Source organism: Sapajus apella, unplaced genomic scaffold (genome assembly GCF_009761245.1).
Source record: "Sapajus apella isolate SASKATOON/1434 unplaced genomic scaffold, GSC_monkey_1.0 scaffold2, whole genome shotgun sequence".
In the NCBI taxonomy this organism is placed as follows: domain Eukaryota; kingdom Metazoa; phylum Chordata; class Mammalia; order Primates; family Cebidae; genus Sapajus; species Sapajus apella.
Genome location: NW_022436942.1, coordinates 81,836,593 through 81,860,457, shown reverse-complemented (window position 1 = coordinate 81,860,457; position 23,865 = coordinate 81,836,593). Strand labels below are relative to the sequence as shown.

Sequence of the window (23,865 nt, the reverse complement as noted above, 5' to 3'; positions counted from 1 at the left end):
CAGACAGCTCTAAGGGCATAGGGAAACTGCATATCCATGTGTGTCTTCTGGACTCTACTATCTACTAGTTTTCTGCCCTTAGGACCCTTTCCAAGCCTGTTTTCCTTCTCATTTTCAAAATGATTTTACCCAAGGTAATGTCAGTTTTGAAGCATAAATAAGACCAAGTAAAGTGCTTAGTACTAGATCAACACTTTACACAGTGCTCAATAAATGGTAGCTACTTTTTTTTTTTTTTTTTTTTTTGAGACAGAGTCTTGCTCCGTCAGGTGCCAGGCTGGAGTGCAGTGGCACGATCTCGGCTCACTGCAACCTCTGCCTCCCGGGTTCAAGCAATTCTCCTGCCTCAGCCTCCCGAGTAGCTGGGACTACAGGCTCACGCCACCATGCCCAGCTAATTTTTGTATTTTAGTAGAGATGAGTTTCACCATGTTGACCAGGATGGTCTCGATCTCTTGACCTCATGATCTGCCTGCCTCGGCCTCCCAAAGTGCTGGGATTACAGGCGTAAGCCACTGCGCCCAGCCGGTAGCTACTTTTATTACCAGCAGGCTGTTAGTTCACAGAGGAATAACAGTTTCTACAGGTGGAGATCTAGTCTCCGGTTCACCTTTTGCTGTTATCTGTAGCCTTGGGCAAATCATTTAATCTGTCTTTTAACCTATTTCCCATATCCATAAACCTTGCAGGTGAATGAAAATAATTCAACCCTTTCTTTTTTCCCAAATAGAAAAATACTTGAGATTTTAGCACTGATCCACCAGAGAAGCCACACAGGAAAACGTGCAGAAACTAAAATTTGGTACCATTCACTATCCTCAAGTTTATAGAATTAAAAAGTAATAGGCACGAATACTCAAAAAACATGGACATGTCTCATGTCAAATAAGAACAGAAAGTTGGTGTGTAAAAAATGTGAATTAACTGCCAATATATAAAACACAGAATACTGACTGATTTAAAAAGAATTGTTTATTTACCGAACCTGGGGCATATTAGATACAACCAATTTTAAATTTACATTTTTTAAATCAATTTTGAAGTGTTTCACGCACACAAAAAAATTGGCATGCAACAGTTGTCCAAAGGTGAAAGTCACCTTATCAATAAACTGTTGCAAGTGTTCTCACCCAAGGTTGAAAAATTGTTTATCCTGAACATGAAAACCTGTAACAAATTTAAATTAATTATATAAAACTCGTTACTTGTAGTTTTCCCCTTGCAAAGATTAAAAAAAAAAAAAAGTACAAGTAACTAATATGTATCAGTCACAACATAATCCTGGATCATCCCCATACCAAAACCAGATGCTCTGAATTTTAAACCCATCATGAGAGAACAAGAGAAAGTCATTTCACTTTACACAAAACAAAATTCACATGTGCCAAAAAGAAAGACCCAAGAGAAACAAACAAAAACCCTAGTGCTGACACTGATGTTCAGTGCCCTAGTTAAACAGTGGCCCAGTGGCCCAAAGGCCACTGATCAAAAATAAAATAGTGGCTGTATATCACCGCAATGAAATCCAAGAGGCTTTAGCCCTTTGGCATCAGAAATCCAGATTTTTCCAATTATGTAAATGCATATTTCCTACGTGCCAAGAGTAAGGGAAGTGGATGTGCCAGTGTGGAAAGAAAAAGAGCCACCATTCACTGGGACGCCAGAGAACTGGCTTTAACAGACAATTAGAAGTTTAGGCAGAAACCCAAAAATGGTTATCAGCTGCTTGTGTCATCAATTTAAGTGGAGGTGATTGAGTCCTAAGATTCAATGTAAAAATGTATGGGGGAAAATGGATGCTGAGTTGTAGCTTTAAAGCAGAACAAGAAAACAAAGTATAAAAGTACCCAGCCTGGCAGCATACGCCCAAGTCAGAGAGCTCTGCCATTAGGATGGGTAGAAACCGTCAAGATTCATACTATTGTTTCGCATAAGGACTCAACAAAAATAAATTGTTAGTGACTTGAACTACAAAATAAGGGAATCTAAAGAATGCAGTCATTTTAGTAAAGTACTATTAGGCTTTGTGCCGATTTCCTGAACAAACTGCATTTAATTATGAATACAAAAAGAAAAAAGAAATAATAAAAACAAAAACTATACGCCCATATTTCACTTACAGTGTTTGAGTTCCTGGAAGGACTTATATAATGGAGGCAGCATTCAAATAAGAAATTATGCCAATCAACTGTCAAATTTGCACTGTAACTTTCCTAAAAAGGTGTTTTTCCCCCTATATCTATTAATCACAAGGAAACATAAGTTGTGAATGTATAGTTCAGAAAATAAAAATGGAGAAACTAATGACATTATTGTGACCAAGGTGTTTGGTAAACAGTGAATTCTGAGTTTGGGATCATCAGGAAGAGGCTTTTTAAACAACCCTCCGGACTTCAAAAAATCTCTTCAGGTAGTAGATCTGTCCCAATGTCATGGCAACTAGAACAAGAGCTTCAAAGAAGGACCAAAGGACCACTCTGCTGTTTGTGTTGTCGTTGACTGTTGAGGACAAACAAACAAACAAAATTTAAACAATTCTCCCCCCAAAAAAAACACAGGCATCATAATTATTCTAGTTTTCACACTGTATGAAAGTAATATTTTATACACCATTCATAGAATAAATGTTGTCAACTTACAATGGGGTTACATCCCAATAAACCCAGCTTAAGTTGAAAATGCATAAGTAAAAAATATTATTTAATACACCTAACCTACCAAACATCATAGCTTAGCCTAGCCTACCTAAAACATTATCAGAACACTGAGACTAGCCTATAGTTAGTTAGGCAAGAGCATTTAACGACACAAAGATTATTTTATAATAAAGTGTTTTATATCTCATGTAAGTTAAACTGCAATTTATATTTTATTTATCAAGTTATTGAACACTGCACTGAAAGTAAAAAAACAGAATGGGCCAGGCACAGTGGCTCATGCCTGTAATCCCAGAACTTTGGGAGGCCAAGGCGGGAGGATCACCTGAGGTCAGGAGTTCGACACCAGCCTGACCAACACAGAGAAACCCCATCTCTACAAAAAATACAAAATTAGCCAGGCATGGTGGCACATGCCTGTAATCCCAGATACTCAGGAGGCTGAGGCAGAAGAATCGCTTGAACCCGGGAGGTAGAGGTGGTAAGCTGAGATCATGCCACTGCACTCCACCCTGGGAGACAAGAGTGAAACTCCATCTCAAAAAAAAAAAAAAACAGAATGGTTGCATGGGTACTTGCAGTTTCTACTGAATGCACATCACTTTTGCACCATCATAAAGCTGAACATTTCGAAGTGAAGTCATTGTAAGCTATGGGTCATCTACACTCTAACTACTTTTATTCCAAGCAACTCAGCAGCAAAGTTTTTGTTTGCTCTATTGCCCAGGCTGGAATGCAGTGATACAATCATAGCTCACTGCAATCTTGAACTGGACTCAAGCAATCCTTCCACCTCAGCCTCCTGAGTAGCTGAAAGTACAGGTGTGCACCAGCCTACCCAACTAATTTTTTCTGTTTATGTAGAGAAAGGATCTTGCTCTGTTGCCCAAATTGGTCTTGAACTCCTGGCCTCAACTGATCCTCCTGCCTCAGCCTCCCAAAGTAGAAGCAGAGATTTTTAAAAGAAATCTTAAAGATAACCATATAGCCAAGTCCATTCTGCGTGTATACAGGGAGCAGAGAAGAAAGGTGACTTGCTCAAAGTCATACTTCTAGGGTTAAAACCCAATCCAACCATTTTTCTCCCTCCCCACTGAAACATCCTATATTAGTATCCTTTTTGCTGAATCAGAAGACTGACTTCTAAAAAAACTAAGGAATTATTTCAAAATCACAGTTCTCCAAAATGCAATTACTTACAAAGTCAAAATATGTCAGTCTAAGTGTCTTTTTCCCCAAACATGTGGTAAATATTTGTTGAGCACCTACTGTGTACTTGGCAATTGTTCTCGATAGAAGAGGTTGCTCAGTTACATGGATCAATGACAGTTACTACCAGACCATCAAATACAAGACAAGCTATTCTCATCATCTGTCCAACTCTCAAACTAAGGATTTGATCCTTAAAGTAAAATTCACACCGACTCTATATTTATTTACTATACTCAATTTGTCACATTCAAGTTTCTGATCAAATTCTATTTTTATTTATTTATTTATTTTTGTGAGACAGAGTTGCACTCTGTCGCCCAGGCTGGAGTGCAGTGGCACAATCTCGGCTCATTGCAACCTCCACCTCCCAGGTTCCAGCTATTCTCCTGTCTCAGCCTCCTGAATAGCTGGGACTACAGATGTGCACCACCATGCCCGGCTAATTTTTGTATTTTTAGTAGAGACGGTGTTTCATCTTATTGGCCAGGCTGGTCTCAAACTACTGACCTCCTGATCCACCCGCCTCAGCCTCCCAAAGTGTTGCGATTACAGGCGTGAGCCACCATGCCCAGCCAAATTCTTTTTATTTTTAAATTTATTTTATTTTTTTTAAAAACTGGGTTTCATGTTGCCCAAGTTGGTCTCAAACTCCTGACCTCAAGCAATCCTCCTGCCTCAGCCTCTGAAGTAGCTAAGACTACAGGCAAAAGCCATTGTGTCTGACTCCAGTCAAATTCTATAACCTTAACTTTTAAAAATTACTATGTAGTATTTTATTTTTCTAAAAATGGCCAACATTAAAAATAATTACCCTATAATCCCAGCACTTTGGGAGGCCAAGGAGGGAGGATTGCTTAAGCTCAGGAGTCGGAGACAAACCCTGGGCAATATGGAGAAATCCTGTCTCTACAAAATATACCAAAAAAAAAAAATTAGCCAGGCGTGGTAGTACATGCCTATAATTCCAGCTACTTGGGAGACTGAGGCAGAAGACTCACTTTAGTCAAGGAGGTTAAGGCTGCAGTGAGCTATATATTGTCACCACAGCACTACAGTGTAACAGTGGAGTTAGACCCTGTGTCTCTAAAAAGAAAACAGGGCCAGGCGAGGTGGCTGATGCCTGTAATCCCAGTACTTCGGTAGGCTGAGGCGGGTGGATCAAGAGGTCAGGAGTTCAAAACCAGCCTGGCCAAGATGGTGAAACTCCCATCTCTACTAAAAATACGAAAATTAGCCAGGCGTGGTGGCAGGCACCTATAATCCCAGCTACTTGGGAGGCTGAGGCAGAGAGCTGCTCGAACCTGGGAGGCGGAGGTTGCAGCGAACCAAGATCATGCACTGCACTAAAGCCTGGGCGACCGAGCGAGACTCCGTCTAAAAAAAAAAAAAAAAAAAAGAAAAGAAAATAGACCAGGCACAGTGACTCATACCTGTAATCCCAACACTTCAAAAGACACAGGTGGGTGGATCACTTGAGTACACAAGTTCAAGACCAGCCTAGGCAACATGGTGAAACCCTGTCTCTACTAAATTACAAACAAAAATAGCTGGGGGTGGTGGTGCATACCTGTAATCCTAGCTACTCGGGAGGCTGAGGCACAAGAATTGCTTGAGCTTGCAGTGAGCTGAGATCGTGCCACTGCACTCCAGCCTGGGTGACAGAGCAAGACTCTGTCTCAAAAAATAAATAAACAAATAAAAAGAAAATAAGTGAAAAAGCAATTAACATGTTTCCAAAAGAGTAACTTTTATTCTAAATGGCACTTTTGTCAGAAATAAAAATATTTTTTTAAAAAAAGCATTATTTAAAGTTACTCAAAAGTTGTGTGATTTTTTTCTTTTTTTTTGAGACAGTGTTTAGCTCTTGTTGCCCAGGCTGGAGTGCAATGTGCAATGGCACGATCTCGGCTCACTGCAACCTCTGCCTCCTGGGTTAGAGCAATTCTCCTGCCTCAGCCTCCCAAGTAGCTGGGATTATAGGCATGTGCCACCATGCCCAGCTATATTTGTATTTTTAGGAGAGATGGGGTTTCTCCATGTTGGTCAGGCTGTCTCAAACTCCCGACCTCAGGTGATCCACCTGCCTCAGCCTCCCAAAGTGCTGGGATTACAGGCATGAGCCACTGTACCCACCCCAAGTTGTGTGATTTTTTTTTCCAGAGTAAAAATAGACACATGCTAAAAAACATTAACTAGATATTCTAAGAACAACCAAAATCACTAAACTTGTATGTAGTACTAATTCCAGGACATGAAGTTTACTTCTGCTGAAAACTTAGTAACATATCTCCTTTTTTCTTTCCCCCATAGAAACGGGGTCTTGCCATGTTGCCTAGGCTGGTTTCCAAATCCTGGGCTCAAGCGATCTTCCCAGTTTGGCCTCCCAAAGTGCTAGAATCACAGGTGTGAGCCACTGCACCCTGCCAAAAAAACACTTTTCTTAAAGTGACTAAGAGAAAAACAGGATGTGAAACTGTAGAGACAGGTGTAGTAGCACACATCTGTAGTCCCAGCTACTCAGGAGGCTGAAGCAGAAGGAGCACTTGAGCCCAGGAGTTTGAGGTGGCTGGAGTGTGCTATGATTGTACTTGTGAATAGCCACTGCACTCCAGCCTGAGAAACAGAGTAAGGCAACCAACTCTTAAACAAAGAATACACACCTGGCCGGGCACGGTGGCTCACGCCTGTAATACCAGCACTTTGGGAGGCCGAGGCAGGTGGATCAAGAGGTCAAGAGATCAAGACGATCCTGGCCAACATGGTGAAACCCCATCTCTACTAAAAATATAAAAATTGGCTGGGTGTGGTGGCATGCATCTGTAGTCCCAGCTACTCAGGAGGGTGAGGCAAGAGAATCACTTGAACCTGGGAGGTGGAGGTTACAGTGAGCCGAGATTGCGCCACTACACTCTAGCCTGGCGACAGAGTGAGACTCTGTCTTAAAAAATAAAAAATAAAAATACACAGCTTTAGTCACTTATGCTGCAATTCCTATTTCAAGAAAAGGCAAGGCTAAAAGAAAACAGACTTTAATGTGATTAAACGGTGATTATCTATGTGGCAGACTCTGAGTGCTATTTTTTCTTTATGCTTGCATTTTCCAAATTTTATAACTAAATATGTGTTAACTTTTTTCTCCTAATTATAAAAATTATACCTGAGAAATGTTATCTGCCACATGGTCTCTTATTTGTGAATGTGAAAAGTAGTATTCTCTTCTTTCACTTACAGAAAAATGCATCATTTTTCTTTTCTTTCTTTGAGACGGAGTCTCACTCTGTCGCCCAGGCTGGAGTGCAGTGGCACAATCTAGACTCACTGCAACCTCCGCCTCCCAGGTTCAAGCGATTCTCTTGCCTCAGTCTCCTAAGTAGCTGGGACTACAGGCATGTGCCACCACACCTGGCTAATTTTTGTATTTTTAGTAGAGAGGGGGTTTCACCATGTTGGCCAGGCTGGTCTCAAACTCCTGACCTCAGGTGATCCGCCCACCTCCGCCTCACAAAGAAAAATGCATCTTTAAGTTTAAACAGAACACACTGAAGCACAATAACATCAGAATGTAGCGACCTGGGACACTGTCCTCATGCCACTCACATATTAGCCTGATCTAGAAGCAACACAGTATTATTCCAACACTGTAGTGAAAGGGTCTCATTATGTTCATTGCTGAGGAGTGAGTCCTACAGGAAAACTCACAAAAACAAAACATCATGGGAACCTTTTGTTTTGCAAATTTAAATTGCATACCTATAAATTCTAGAAATTGCTAACGCTTTTAAATAAGAACACATAGCTCACTATTTGTGAAATAAATACAGGAGTATCTCTTCCACTCAAATTATGGGTGAGAGAACAAGGCTGGACCCCCCCTAAGACTGGAAGGCATGTGCTTCCTCTGGCCACTGTGTTCCCAAGAACTTTAAAGCCATCTGGTCTGAACCAGTTAACATTGCAAAGTAGAGGAACTTGCCCTCTAACTTAGTTCAGTGCCCTTCCAATCCCAGAATGGGCTAGTCCCCATCTGGGAGAAAGGTAACCAATAAATAGGTCCCAACAAGGTAAGAGAGAAAGTGATGATCCCAGAGGGTGAGACTAAGTGTGTGGCAAGGAGAAAAAATTGTGAGGGAAGAGGCTGGAGTGCTTGTAGACAAACCTTGGTCCATATCATACCCCACTCCACTCCTAAAAAAGGTGGGGATGAGGGGAGCTCTCCAGGCTATTACATGTATACATCTTCCTGCCAACAGGATCTGTGTTCGAGATCCTAAAGGATTGTTTCCATAAGTAGCAAGAACAGATTTAAGGACGGGGAAAACAAAAACCACATCTGGAAGAAATTCAAGCTGTACTTATCTTTTTTGAATCACTCTTCTCTCCACTCTCTACCCCCGCCTCAGAACAAAGATTACTGACATAAAATCACTGCCCTTAAGACAAGAGCTTGCTCCCAGGGAGATCTCTCCCCAAGAACTACTTGGAGGATGAAAAAACTGAACAACAATGTGGGCCTGAACCTAATACATGGAACTGGTCTGTGTGTCAATATAGTACCTCTTAATTTTAAATGCAAAAGCCTAATTTTTAACGCTCTATCCTGCTGCAAAAACAGACTTTTGCAACCTAACACAAGATTTCAATCATCACTGTTTCCACAGAAAAATACATTCCAAGTTCCCAATTTACAAACTTGAGAGCCCAAACAGATCTTCGCCTGGTGACTTGCCTCTACTCATGTTTTGGTGTTTTCTAATCTAACTGTATTAAGGCTTCCATTTTAGTAAAAAGGTTAAATCTCAGCTCTAATTAATTAATCCCACTGGCACATAAGTTTCAGGTATGTGATTAAAAACCAATGCAACACCCATTTTACAACATTTTCCCCTTCTGATTTAAGAAAACAATTAGCTTTCCCTTAGCTGATCACACATTTTTAAAAAACCAAACTCTTTATTTTTTGAGACAGTCTTACTCCGTTGCCCAGGCTGGAGTGCAATGGTGTGACCTTGGCTCACTGCAATCTACACCTCCCAGGATCAAGTGATTCTCATGCCTCAGCCTCCCGAGTAGCAGGGACTATAGGCCACCACACCCAGCTAATTTTTTTATTTTTTGTAGAGACAGTATTTCACCATGTTGGCCAGGCTGGTCTCGAAATCCCGACCTCAGGTGATCCACCCACCTCAGCCTCCCAAAGTGCTGGGATTACGAGCATGAGCCACCACACATGGCCAAAACACCAAAAATCTTGTGCTAAATCTTAATAGCATTTTCTAGTTTACAATGAATGTCCCAAAAATAAACTACAAAGCTCCACAAACGTGTATGCTCAAAAAATATCTCATGTAGGTATACTTTGAAAGCCAATGCTTTCACTGCAAAGTTTCCAAATGAGGAAAATATAAGCAAGCTGTTGAGTAAAACAACCTTCGCCATCAGACACTGCTGCAAAGCGACGGCATTCACTTACTGGCTCTGTGTATCCTCTCCCGGACTTCCATGTATTCCTGTTCGTGCTTCACAGCTGTCATTGCCACTGCCAGCTCATTGATCATTTCTTCTAGCTTGTTCTGGTGAGCTACAGGATTTGAAAACAGCACACATTTGTCAATCTTTTTTTTTTTTTTTTTGAGACAGAGTCTCATTCTGTTGCCCAGGCTAGAGTGCAGTGGTGCAATCTTGGCTCACTCTCCCTCCAGGGTTCAAGTGATTCTCCTGCCTCAGCCTCCCGAGTAGCTGGAATTACAGGTGCACACTGCCACAGCCAGCTAATTTTTGTATTTTTAATAAAGATAGGATTTCACCATGTTGGTCAGGTGTGTCTGAACTCCTGACCTTGGGTAATCCACCCACGTCAGTCTCCCAAAGTGTCAGGATTACAGGTGTGAGCCACTGTGCCCAGCCATCTTTTTTTTTTTTTCCCCAAGACAGGATCTCTCTCTATCACCCAGGCTTGAGTGCAGTGGCACAATTATAGCTCACTATAACCCCAAATTCCTGGGCTCAAGCAATCTCCTGCCTGAGCCTCCTGAGTAGCTGGGACTACAGGACTGCCTCACTAAGCCTGGCTACCTTTTTATTTTTTAGATACAGGGTCTCACTATGTTGCCTAGGCTGGGGCAATCTCTTTTTGAAAAATACTTATAAAATAACTTTTTTAAATCTTCAGAAAAGGCCTCCAAAAGAAGCTATTTTTAGAAATGGTTCAAACATCAATTTGGACTACTGATATGAATCATGATGACAATTTAATTCTCAAAGTATTTTTAAAAGTCCCTTCCCAGTAGAGAAACCTCTTTCAGGGTAGGAAACATACTACATAATGCTTACTAAGGAAATAAAAACCCCAGGAAATGTCTTCTAATGAAATGTTACGTGAAGTTCACTATACTGACTATTAACTACAGAGAAGTAGTAAAACACAGGGTTGGGGAGGAACTAAGAGTACAAAATAAATACATGTATTTTTTAAATGTAATCGTACAAATAACAAAATCTAAGAGTCATGTAACTCTAATATTCATTAAGGAGCAGCACCAAAACAGACTTTTAATCTCTATGCAGCTGAGCAGAGAAAAACATTAAAGTGCTCTTAGGAAAATCCACATCAACTCAAACATTCTTCTGTGACAAAGTAATGATTTCACTATAGTGGGGAACAGCAGGCAATGTAAATAGAGACAAGCCCTTAGCAGCACAAATTTTCAACCAGGTATCCTCTTGAACCAAAAACACATACAAGGTATTGTTCTGAAGAGTAAGCATGTGCTTCCATATAGTGCCATGTTAGGACAATGGACAGGCAGGAGATAAACAGCACCATGAAACATTCCCAGGGAAAAGGGGATCTCTTCATCCCTGCCCAAGATTGGGTCTCATCTGGGATTCCAGATTATGACAGACAATCCCAAGTTTCTTAGGAGAAACCAAGGGCCTCTACCACTGAAGGTAGTTGAATTGGAATGTCACTCATTTCCCTTTGGAAGCCCCATGCACAACGAGGAAGCAGCGGAGCAGCGTTTCTCAGCAGTGGCACTGTCGCCATTTTGGACTTGGACCAAAAGCTGTTCTATGTTGTGGAGCGCTGTGTGATGCACTCTAGGGTGTTCAGCAGCCTCCATGGCCTCCAGCCCTAGATGCCAGGAGCACATACCCATGCAGTCTTCAGAATAAAAAATGCCTCCACATACTGCCTAATGTCCCCTGGGGCATAAAGACCATCCTCACTTGAGAACCACTGCTTTAAAGGAAGGCTTGATTTGACAGCTGCCATTCACTGACAATAACAAGCGAAAGCAATAATTTTTGATATATGTTAAAAAATTATCTAAGAAGTTCAATATTCACATTCATCAACCAACATTTTCAAACTATTTAAATAGGATCAATCTCCAGAAAATAAATGAAAAAAGCCTTTCAGAACTCATTCTCCCTGAAAATTAGTCAAGTCCTACCCTATAAATGACCCTGAAAAATGAGCCCAGGAATTACTAATAGTAGGACTCTCTACATTTTGTATATTTCAAAATCTATATATTTTATATATTTTTATATATTTTTTATATAAAATATATTTTATATATTTCAAAATAACCAAACAACTCAGCTTCTGTATGATGTTAGCAATCTACTAATACTGAGTAGATGGGACAAATGTTAACATGCTAATATTATACTATGAAATGTGTTGAACAATGACTGGCTTCCAAAACCCTGGCAGGCACTGTGGAAAAAAAAAACCACCAAATATTCTGGCTCCCGATAAGCAATTTATCCGGAACCACCAAGAACCAATCAGGGTTTATTACTGGTAACCTAAATAATAAACAATTTAACTGCAACATAAGGCTAAAACAGCTTTGGTCTTCATATCAACATATGGCTCCTAAAACTGCATTTCATATCCAACCAAGCTTCAGGTTAGGAAGTCTACAAAACACTTTCTACAAAGTCAAAGGCACCATTTGCTATGAGCTACGTTTATTTGGGACTTCTGTCCCCTTATCCTTGAATTTTCACTCCTTAGCATTTATTTTAAAGAACAAAGATGTTACTCCTAAAATGTCAATCACTGTGTTCTCAGTACTTAGTTTAAAATAACCTAACCTATACCTCCTGTCAACCTAATTAAAAAAAAAAAAAACCCAATAATTAGTTGTAGTGATATAAGAGAAACAAACACACATGCCAACAAACTGAGATTAGAAAAAAGAAAGAAGAAATTAGACAGTTAGCAAACAAAAAGATGCAAACGGATGCTGTCAAAAAGCAATCCACGTACCATCCCAGGTATCTCCACCACCTGAAGGAAAGTTAAGATCACTTAACACAAAAAGAGGCAACAAAAGGTTTAGCTAAACTAGTCATGTATACAAATGAGCAAATAAAGTATATGCCAGGATTAGCAAATAAACAGAAAAAATAACCTAAGACACACAGAACCTACATGCTCACAAGGGCACAAAGTGACTAAGAAAATCTGTCAGAAGGACAAATGTAAAGAACAAAAAAATCCCAGCACTTTAGGAGGCCGAGGCGGGTGGATCACCTGAAGTCAGGAGTTTGAGACCAGCCTGCCCAACATGGCGAAACCCCCCCCATCTCTACTAAAAATACAAAAATTAGCTGGGCATGGTGGCATATGCCTGTAGTCCTAGCTACTTGGGAAGCTGAGACAGGAGAATCACTTGAACCCGGGAGGCGGAGGTTGCAGTGAGCCAAGATCATACCATTGCACTCCAGCCTGGGCAAAAAAAAGAAAAAAAAAAAAAAAAAAGGAAAAATACATAAATGCTAGCTTCAAGAAACTTTTTTATTAGGAGACTCGCAAAAAGTAAAAAGCATATTTCACAATAGTTTTTGGTTAAGAAATAAAAAAAAATAAGTATTCCACTCAGATAGGTAAAAATGTATAGAACGAAAATGAGCTCATGGAATGCGATATAAATCTTCTGAATGTTTATCTCACCTTCTGTTTCCATGTCTTGCCCTTTCGGAGCCTCCCCAATATCAATGGTGAACATCACTATTTTTGGAGTCATGGTGGACATCCGGTTACTAAAACAAAATTTGTATATTCCGTCCATGTGAGCAGCAAATGTGTATTTCCCACTGGATTCTCGGTCTCCTTTGTAAATCCCTTTATTATCTGGTCCTGTAATCTGGAGGCAAGAGAGAAATACAGAAAATGTCACAAAAGCTCTACAGTCATAAATTTGTAAGTACTCGACTAGTGCTAGTGCTCAACTTACGACCACGGTCGGGACCGCGGACCGGTCGTAACACGATTTGGTCGTAAGTTGAGTAGGCTATATGTACAGTTGAAATGGTGCACGCGGAGATGGTAGTGCTGCCGGAAGCTGGTCCACACTGTCATACGCCCAGCTGAGCAACGTTTGCGCTGCCAGACGCGGAGCAGTCGTGGCTAGCGATTGTGGTCGTAAAGTCAAATGGTCGTAAGTTGCATAGGTGGTAAGTCGATCAATACCTGTAATGTCTAATGGCAGTAAGAAATGCACCAAGAATGTGGCCAGGCATGGTGGCTCACGTCTGTAATCCCAGCACTTTGGGACGCCTAGGCGGGCAGATCACCTGAGGTCAGGAGTTCAAGACCACCCTGGCCAATGTGGTGAAACCCCAACTCTACTAAAAATACAAAATTAGCCAGGCCTGGTGGTACTCGCCTGTAATCCCAGCTACTCCAGAGGCTGAGGCAGGAAAATCACACAGGAGGCGGAGGTTGCAGTGAGCCGAGATGGCACCATTGCACTCCAGCCTGGACAACAGAGAGAGACTCATCTCAAAAAAAAAAAAAGGAAAGAAATTCACCAAGAATATGTAACTTAGGCTTAGCTCCACTTCAGTAAGTGATAATAACCATTTTGGGCTGCAATTCTCCCATTTTATAAAACAAGGATTGTCTTCATGGCTCCCTAAAACACCTTTTGGTTCCGACATTTATGTCTTATTTGGCCTTATTAAACCCCTCAGAAACAGAAACCTCACTTTCCATGTGGTCTCCAACTGGCCTAATATCACCAGCAAACATGCAACTATGACTGACAGCAAAACTCAAGTAAAAATACATCTCTTTAAAATGAGGAATTTCTGCATCCCTGCTTGACATCTTGATGACAACCTCATGAGAAACCCCAAGCCAGAACCACCCAGCTAAGCCTCTTTGTAATTCCTGGCCACAGAAACCATGAGAGATAATATTTGTGGTTTTTAAAAACATAAACAAAATGAATTCTTGTCAAATCAAATTTCAAGGTTTTCCAGATTTCTGCCAAACAGTGAAGGAATTCTGCTTTATCTGAGATGCCTTAAGTCTTAAAGGAAAGGACAGGCCTGGCAATGAGAAAATTCTCATCCCAGTCTGCTACAAATCAGCTGTTAGGTTGTGGTCAAGTCAGTCGCTCTTTTAAAGGCCATGTCACTTGCACAACTTCGAGACTGTAATTCTTAGCTTAAGTCTAACAGTCTCTCCCTTATTTTTGGATTTCACTTGTATTGTGTAACTTGTGCCCAGCCCTACTGAGTACACTGTCAAATGGAAACTCCTTAGACCCAATTAATCATGCTGGCAGGTGAGTTAAAATACAAATTAGTGACACATCACTCTTTTGGTTTAAAACCACATGGGTGGAAGCTGGGCGCCGTGGCTCACGCCTGTAATCCTAGCCCTTTGGGAGGCCAAGGTAAGCAGGTCACCTGAGGTCGGGAGTTGGAGACCATCCTGGCCAACATGGTGAAACCCCGTCTCTACTAAAAATACAAAAATTGGCTAGGTGTGGTGGTGCACGCCTGTATTTCCAGCTACTTGGGAGGCTGAGACAGGAGAATTGCTCGAACCCGGGAGGAGGACGTTGCAGTGAACCAAGATTGTGCCGCTGCACTCCAGCTCTGGGCGACAGAGTGAAACTGTGTCTCAAAAAAACAAAACAACAACAACAACAAAAATGAGTGGAGATTTAGGGACTGCTGGTTTCTTAATTTCCTGTTTTCTCCTGATGCTTCACTGCACTTCTTACTCCTAAACGAATGACCCAATTCCCCATCTCTCCTAGGCAGAGAAGACTAAACGACATAGCCAGATGTTTGAGTAAATGTGAGCAGAACCTTAAGGTTGCTTCTACGAAAAATAAACATAACGCAACAGTATGCCCAACATTCCTCAATAGTTTTTTTTTAATCCTTAATAGATTTTAATCTATTTTTTGGAAAAGTTTCCGTGCCACGTTCGAACATTAATCCGTAACACGATGGAAAGCAGGTGCTAACTGGATCGAGACCCGCCACCAGCTAACCGCAACTGAGAAGCGCCTTCGGGGCCCGGACTGACACGCGGCGCCTGATTCACAACGCTCGGCGAGAGGTTCCAACGGGAACCAGTCGTTCAAGGAGAGAACCCAAAGCAACCAAACATGCCGAAGGAGCCCCGAAGGAATCCCGGAATTCCGGCAAGCCGCGGGAAAAGGTGCTGTTACGAGGTCGCCGTGGCCGGGGCGGGGCGGGGGGATGGCGGCCCGAGTTTCTCCAGGAATCGGACAGCGACTTCCAAGCCCGCTCCCCAAGCAGGCACCGCGCCGGCCCCAGGTGCCAGCAATCCCCGAGCGGCCACGCGACCAAGCCTCGGCCGCGGGCAGCTCGCCCGCACCTCCACGTCGATGTCCAGGAAGCCGCCCTCCGCCACCTCGAAGATGAGGCCCATCTTGGTGCCCGAGGTGACCCGCTCAAAGAAGCACTCCTCGGCATGCGCGTCGATGCTAACGAAGTAGCCCGAGACCGTGGCCAGGAGAGCGGCCAGGAGCACCAGCAGTTCAGCAAGCGTCACCATGGTGGGGCTGAGGCCGAAGCCAGGACCCGGACTGCGGCCTCCGGAGCCGCCGCCGCCGCCGCCGCCGCCGCCGCCCCGCTGCCTTCTCAGCCGCCGCCGCCTAAGCTCCGCCCCTTCCGCCTGCGCCACCAGAGGGGGCTGATGCGGGCTCAGTGGATTGGCGGACCCCGGCAGCTGCCACGTAACGGACGCACGGCAGCCGCCGAGGGACAAGCGGCTCTGCGCGGCCAGAGCCTGGACGGCGGCTCCAAAGGACCAAAAGTTTTTCCCTAGTCCTTTAGCGCCGAGACTAAAATTCACGTGGACTTTCCAGGAAAACGACAGTGTCCAGACGCCTCTGCAGTGCCCTCTTAACACTGTCCAGGAAGGTGGCGAAAGATTTGCAGGCAGCGATAGGAGTGGAGGGAATGTGCGGGCTGAAACCAAGGTTGTGTTGTTTCGTTTGGATTGGTTTTGTTTTTGAGACGGAGTCTCGCTCTGTCGCCCAAGTTGGAGTGCAGTGGCGTGATCTCGGCTCACTGCAACCTCCGTCTCCCGGGTTCAAGTGATTCTCGTGCCTCAGCCTCCCGAATAGCTGGGATTACTGGTGTGAGCCACCACGCCCGGTTAACTGTATTTTTTAGTAGAGACGGCGTTTCGCCATGTTGGCCAGGCTGATCTCGAATTCCTGACCTCAAGTGATCCGCCCGCCTCGGCCTCCCAAAGTGCTGAGATTACAGGAGTGAGCCCCTGCGCCAGGCCTAAAGCCAAGGTATTTGAGGGGTGTTTGTTTGTTTGCTTAGAGACAGGGTCTTGATCTGTCGCCCAGGCTAGAGTGCAGTGGCAAGAGGCTGCTCACTGCAGCCTCCAACTCCTGGGCAAGTAATCCTCCTCAGCCAACCCAGTAGCTGGCATTACAAGCGCGAAATCCGCTGTTTTTTAGATTTTATGTTGGCCTCTCCCTCTACTTCCTGTGGGCTGGGGAGCGGTGGAGGTTCATATAGACCTGAAATGGGCACGAGGGATCCTCCCGGGTTGCTGGAATGTTCCAGTATCTTTCTTTACCTAGGTGGTGGATACATGGATGTCTCCATGTTTTTAAAAAATCAATTAGACTGTTGCATTTTATTTTATTATTTTTATTTTATTATTATTATTATTTTGAGACGGAGTTTCTCCCTTGTCACCCAGGCTGGAGCACAATGCCCTGTCTCAGGTCACTGAGACCTCTGCCTGCCAGGTTCAATCGATTCTCTTCCCTCAGCCTCCCGAGTAGCTGGACTTACAGGCACCTGCCACCATGCCCAGATAATTTTCATGTTTTTGATAGAGACGGGGTTTCACCATGTTGGCCTGGCTGGTCTCTAACTCCTGACCTTCAGGTGATCCACCTGCCTTGGCTTCCCAAAGTGCTGGGATTGACAGGTGTGAGCCACTGTGCCCACAACTATTGCATTTTATTTCACTGTATGTATGTAATACCTTAACCACACACACAAAATTACCTTGTTCAAATTTCCCAAAGTTAGAATTCTACCATTTCCCCAAATCTTTGCTGCATCTCCATACCTCTTAGCCCTTGCCAGCTGCTGGGGTTGTCTTTTCATCCTTTGCACCCTGGCATACTCCTATTCATCCCTCAGAACCCAAATGTCACCTCTTATCTCTAAAATGTTCCTAGACATCCTTTTGCCAAATATCCCTTCCTCTGTGTTTACAATGCAGATTTCTTGAAGGCACCAGACTTGATCTAAGTAGGCTGTCCTCTCAGGCCCTGCCACAGGGCCACAGAAGGACCTCACACACGTCAATCGAGGTCACTGGGCTGACCTGGGAATGAGGAGCCTGGGTTGCTACTCCCCTTTTGTACATAGCTGTGTGACCTTGATTATTTTCCACCACGTCCTGGCCTCGGTTTCCTTATCTGTAAAAAGGGAATGACACACAGGCCTTCAAAATTGAAGGGATTATTTCTTTGAGGACCAACAGGCAATAGGGGGCAGTAGTGTCCCAGGATCCTGTTTCCCACTTCAGGTTTCAAGAAACGAGCCATTGCCGTGATGCAGGCTTCCTGCCTGTAACAATGTGCAGCTGACCCTTGAACAACACGGGGGTTGGGGGCACTGACCCCTGCATAGTCCAAAATCCTGGGCTCTTTTTTTTTTTTTCTGACGTGGAGTCTCTTGTCACTGAGGCTGGAGTGCAGTGGCATGATCTCAGCTCACTGCAGCCTTGCATTCCTGGACTCAAGCTATCCTCTCACCTCAGGCTCTGGAGTAGCTGGGACCACAGACACAAGCACCCACGCCCAGCTGTATTTTTGTTTATTTTTTGTTTTGTTTTTACTATTTGTAGAGATGGAAGTCTCCCTGTATTACCCAGGCTAGTCTCGAACTCCTGGGCTCAAGCAATTCTCTCACCTTGGCCTCCCAAAGTGCTGGGATTACAGTTGTCAACCACCATGCCTAGCTTTTGTTTGTTTGTTTGTCTGAGATGTAGTCTTGCTGTGTCACCAGGCTGGAGTGCAGTGGCGCGATTTCAGCTCACTGCAACCTGAGCCTCCCGAGTAGCTGGGACTACAGGCGCATGCCACCACGCCCAGCTAATTTTTGCGTTTTTAGTAGAGACGGGGTTTCACCATGTTGGCCAGGATGGTCTCCATCTCCTGACCTTGTGATCTGCCCCACCTCGGCCTCCCAAAGTGCTGGGATTATAGACATGAACCACCACGCCTGGCCTATACAACTCTTTTTGACTTCCCAAGCAACCCAACTGCAGAAGAATGCTTTGAACTGATTAAATAATATTCTAGGTCCACCTATCAGGGAATTAAAATGTGGGACTGGGCACAATGCCTCACCCTTGTAATCTCAGCACTTTGGGAGGCCAAGGGGCGGGCGGATTGCTTGAGTCCATGAGTTCAGGACCAGCCAGGGCAGCATAGCAAGACCCCATCTCTACAAAAAATAGAAAAATATTAGCCAGGCATGGTGGCACATACCTGTAGTCCCAGCTACTTGAGAGGCTGAGGTGGAAGGATCACCCAAGCCTGGGAGGTCCAGACTGCAGTGGGCCAAGCTGTCATAGTGCCACTGCACTCCAGCCTGTGTGACAGAGTGAGACTCTGTATCCAATAAATAAATAAAGAGTGGACATTTTTAGGATCTCAGTGGAACACGGTGAATTGTATATTGTAGGGTTTTATTATATAAATCATGGGACTCAAATTCGAATGCCTTCAGGGATCAAGCAGTTGTATGAATCAGAGATGGTACTAGCATCAGCAGTAGGAGCGGGGAGGATTGTGGCAAACTGGGTCATAGGATGTCATACCTGAATACATTCAATTCCAATGTCTGAAAACACTGGTAGCGCCACCACATCCAGCTAATTTTTTTGTATTTTTAGTAGAGACAGGGTTTGACCATGTTGGCCAGGATGGTCTTGATCTCCTGACCTCATGATCTGCCCGCCTTGGCCTCCCAAAGTGCTGGGATTACAGGCATGAGCCACCGCGCCTGGCAGTTTTGGCTATCATTAATGCTGCTATAAACATTTGGCGGGGTCTGGTAGCTCACGCCTGTAATCCCAGCACTTTGAAAGGCTGAGGCAGATGGATCAGTTGAGGCCAGGAGTTTGAGACCAGCCTGGCCAACATGGCAAAACCCTGTCTCTACTAAAAAAAGAAAATTAGCCAGGCATGGCGGTGCATGTCTATATTCCTGGCTGTTCAGGAGGTTGAGCCATGAGAATTGCTTGAATCCGAGAGGCAGAGCTTGCAGTGAGCCAAGATTGTGTCATTGCATTGACAGGATTTCACCATGTTGGCCAGGCTAGTATTGAACTGACCTCAAGCAATCCGCCTGCCTTGGCCTCCTAAAGTGCTGAGATTACAGGCCTGAGCCTCTGCACCCGGCCTTCATCACTTTTTTTTTTTTTAAAGGCATTGTTGCCTTGTTCCTGTGAATCCCTTCCTCTGGGAAACCAGCTATCATGTCATGAGGACACTCAAGCAGCTCTGGGAGAGACCCCATGTGGCAAGAAGCTGTGGCTTCCTACTAGCAGCCATGCAAGATTCCTCAGCCACAGCCGAGCCTTCAGATGACTACATCCCCAGCTAATATCTTGATGGCAATATCATGAAAAACTATGTATCAGAACTGCTCAGTCATGTTACTCTCAAATTCTGGACCTACAGAAACCATGAAAGACAGTAAATGATTATTGTTGTTTTAAGTCACTATGTTTTGAGCTAAATTCTTACACAGCAATAGATAGTAATGCTTTTTTTTAGATGGATTCTTGCTCTGTCATCAGGCTGGAGTGCAGTGGTGAGATCTCTGCTCACCGCAACCTCCACCTCCCAGGTTCAAATGATTCTTCTGCCTCAGCCTCCTGAGTAGCTGGGACTACAGGCACGTGCCACCACACCCAGCTAATTTTTGTATTTTTAGTAGAGATGGGGTTTCACCATGTTGGCCAAGATGGTCTTGATCTCTTGAACTCGTGTTCCACCCACTCAACCTCCCAAAGTGCTGGGATTACAGACGTGAGCCACTGCGCTGGGCCACTAATGCATATTTTAACCAATTTCTACATTAAAACCTTTCTGTTGGAAAGGCCTGGAGTGTTTTTTATTTTTCTGTCCAAGAGTAAAAAAATAAAAGAGTAAAGAAGATGGAGTATCTAAATACAGTCATGTGTTACTTGATGACAGCAATACATTCTGAGAAACGTATGGTTGGGCAATTTTGCAGTTGTGCAAACATCACAGAGTCCACTAACACAAAGCTAGATGGTATGGTCTACTGCACACTTAGCTATAGGGTACAGCCCATTTCTCCTAGGCTTCAAACTTGCACAACATGTGACTGTACTGAATACTGTAGGCAATTGTGACACAAAGACATTTGTGTATCTAAACATAGAAAAGGTACAGTAAAAACATGGTATTATTTCAAGAGACTGCTATCGTATATGCGGTCCATCATTGACTGAAACATTGTCATGCGGGGCACGACAGTATTATAAGTGTTACTTATAAGTGAATGTTAGAGAATGTGGCTTGTAGATGTAGCCAAATATGGTTGTACAGAATACTGAAGCCCAGATTTAAACATACCGAGCCAGTTTTGTGATGTACCCTCACAGATACGTCAGGAGGAGAGTGGGCTCCTGTGTGGGCAGAGCCTGATCATGTAAAACTATGGTAGAAAGGGGCAGAAGGGCTGCTTCCCAAGAGAAAGGGAAGGGGAAGTGGCTGGGCAGAGCATGCCCAGTTTGTCCTTCTCTGCACGCGCGCGCACACACACACACACACACACACACACACACACACACACACACAAATTCTCTGGGCATTGTGGCACAGTGACTGGAGCCCCAGTTACTCAGGAGGCCAAGGCAGGAGGATCACTTGAGTCCAGGAGGTTGAGGCTACAGTGAGCAATGACCAGGCCAGTGCACTCCAAGTTGGATGACAGAGCAAGACCCTGTCTCAAAAAAAAAAAAAGGAAAAAAGTCATTATGCTGGGTGAAAGAAGCAGGACCAGAAAAAGTACATACTGTCTGACTCCACTTATTTAAAACTAATCCACAGTGACAGAAAGGAGATCAGTGGTTGCCTGGGTGTGCTATGTGCTATGGCAGGGAGGGGTTGGAGGGAGACACGAGGAAATTTTGGGGCATGACGGAAATGTTCGCTATCTTGATCGTGGTGATAGTTTTACAGGCGTGTACCTGCTCAATGTTAATGAATCAGCAACTTATATTCAACAAGGTGTCTTTAAACAGAAACACACATAAAACAAGGTTATGTATTGATCAGTTGTTAAGAATGTTGTGAGCAGAGGCTCCCAGGAACCTAATCCTGCATTTTCCCTAGAAGCGATCATTCCATATTTGATCATTCAATGTTTACGGTGTCTTTTAAAATATAACTACTGCAAATAATTAAGATAGACCCTCACACATATGTGTGTATATACGTGCACACACATACACCACATAGAGGGAGATGGCGCACAAGAGCGAGCAAGTCCTGTTTCACCCCTCCCAAATAAAAATTATTCAAGGACAGAGACTATATTTCTAGTGCCCAGTCCTCAGTAAATATTTGTTTAATGAATGACTGGTACCCACCTTATAGGGCTATTGTGGGAATTGATAGCTCACTCAGAGCATTTAGTATAGTGCCTGACCCATAGTAACTGTTTATTCATTCATTTATTTATTTATTTTTGAGACAGTCTTGCTCTGTCACTCAGGCTCGTGTGCAATGGCGTGATCTCGCCTCACTGCAACTTCCGTCTCCTGGGTTCAAGCGATTTGCATGCCTCAGCCTCTCAAATAGCTTAGATTACAGGAGTGCGCCACCAAGCCTGGCTAACTTTTGTATTTTTAGTAGAGACAGTTTCGCCATGTTGGCGAGGCTGTCTTGAACTCCTGACCTCAGGTGATCAGCCCATCTCAGCCTCCCAAAGTGCTGGGATTACAGGCGTGAGCTGCCTGCTGAGCCTAGCCATATTCATTCATTTAAACTGCACAATAGCCCGTGACACTAGTACTATCACTGTCCCCGTTTTACAGATGAGGAAATGAGGCATAGAGAATTTAGTGAGGTGAGGGTCATCTGAATCCAAGGAGTCTAGCTCCAAATTCCACAGGTTGAGGTTGAGGTTCAGCCACTCCAATACCTCTTTCTCAACTCCTGTTAGCAGTATTCTCCATGACCTCGACTTGTTAACTTGTTAGTAGTTCCTACTAGGATCACAGCTGCTTATTATAACGAAGTCTGCAAGACTACTCAAAGTGAGGGGTCCTGAGGGTAATTCTAAGAGTATTAACGTAGAGTTCTCCATGATATATTTACCAGTAAGCCAAATACAACTTGAATTAGCTGGCTCAATGAATAACATGCATCTGTTGGAAGAAATATATAAAGCAATAAAATTTGTCACCAGACTCTGTTCTAGATGGGGAAAGATACAGCAGTGAGCAAGACAAAGACCTCACCATTGAGCTAACAGTGTAATAGATGGGGAGACAGCCATTTGACAGGTAAGACCTTTTGTCACAAACTTGACTCAAACTAGCATAAATAAAAAGGAATAAATATTTTGGCTCAAAGTACTGCACATTCAAGGAATACATCATGAGCTATCCCTCAGGTCTGCTCTCCTCCCAACGAGCTTCATCCTTAGGCTCCACGTGAGCACAAGAGGGTTGCCAGCAGGACCAGTTTTTGATCTCCAAATTAAAAAACAAACCTGTAGAAGAAAGGACCCAAGATAGCTCATGGGGTCTCCTTGGCTCTGATTGGGTCATCTGCCCATCCCCAGTACCAATCATATTGTGTAGAGGAATCTACTGCTCTGATTGGCCAGGCAGAGGGGATGAGGAAGTTGGGGGGTGGCAGCGCCAACTCATCGGAAACACGTGGACTGAACACAAAGAAGGGAGTGGTTTCTCAGAGGATAATGGAGATAATTAACCAGAAGGGTGAATGGTTGCTGGTGGGACAAAACATTAATAAATCACATTTACAGAGATTACCAAATCATCACAGAAATAACACCAACCATAACTTCAATTATTTAGTTATGAAGGAAAAGTCCTGAACACTATAATAGCATTTAATGGGTAATCTAATCTAGAATGGGGGCTGGAGAAGGTTTCCTTAGGAAAATGACATTTCAGGAGAGGCCCAAAGGATTTGAAGAACCTAGAAAAGAAGCATGGAGTGGGAAGGAAAAGGAACTCTCTGACACTCAGAACTGAAGGGTGAGACCCCCTGAAGGCGGGAGAGACATTGGTCCTTTTTGTGTGATTTTATTTTACTTTAATTTACACTTTCATTGAGCCATAACTTAGATATAATAAAGAGCATAAATCTTAATCTACAGCAAAATGAATTTTATTTTTATTTTTGAGAAAGAGTCTAACTCTGTTGCCCAGGCTGGAATGCAGTGGTGCGATCTTAGCTCACTGTAACCTCCACTTCTTTTTTTTTTTTTTTTTTGAGACGGAGTTTCGCTCTTGTTACCCAGGCTGGAGTGCAATGGCGCGATCTCGGCTCACCGCAACCTCCGCCTCCTGGGTTCAGGCAATTCTCCTGCCTCAGCCTCCTGAGTAGCTGGGATTATAGGCACGTGCCACCATGCCCAGCTGATTTTTTGT

At 43.6% G+C, this 23,865-nt stretch overlaps 1 protein-coding gene across 2 annotated transcripts; it reads right to left on the bottom strand.

Annotated features, from left to right (window-relative positions):
* Positions 1–957: 957 nt before the first annotated feature.
* TMED2 (transmembrane p24 trafficking protein 2) lies at positions 958–15,834 on the bottom strand. Of its 2 annotated transcripts, XM_032243609.1 has the most exons (5): positions 15,529–15,822; positions 12,838–13,030; positions 12,151–12,171; positions 9,340–9,447; positions 958–2,499 (listed from the first exon to the last, which is right to left on the bottom strand). In XM_032243609.1, exons 1-5 carry the CDS (start codon positions 15,706–15,708, stop codon positions 2,375–2,377), a joined length of 627 nt encoding a protein of 208 aa, XP_032099500.1. In that variant the 5' UTR covers positions 15,709–15,822; the 3' UTR covers positions 958–2,374. The 2 variants fall into 2 exon arrangements, with proteins under 2 accessions (XP_032099500.1, XP_032099508.1); XM_032243617.1 differs by lacking the exon at positions 12,151–12,171 and having other exon boundaries at positions 15,529–15,834.
* Positions 15,835–23,865: the final 8,031 nt, after the last annotated feature.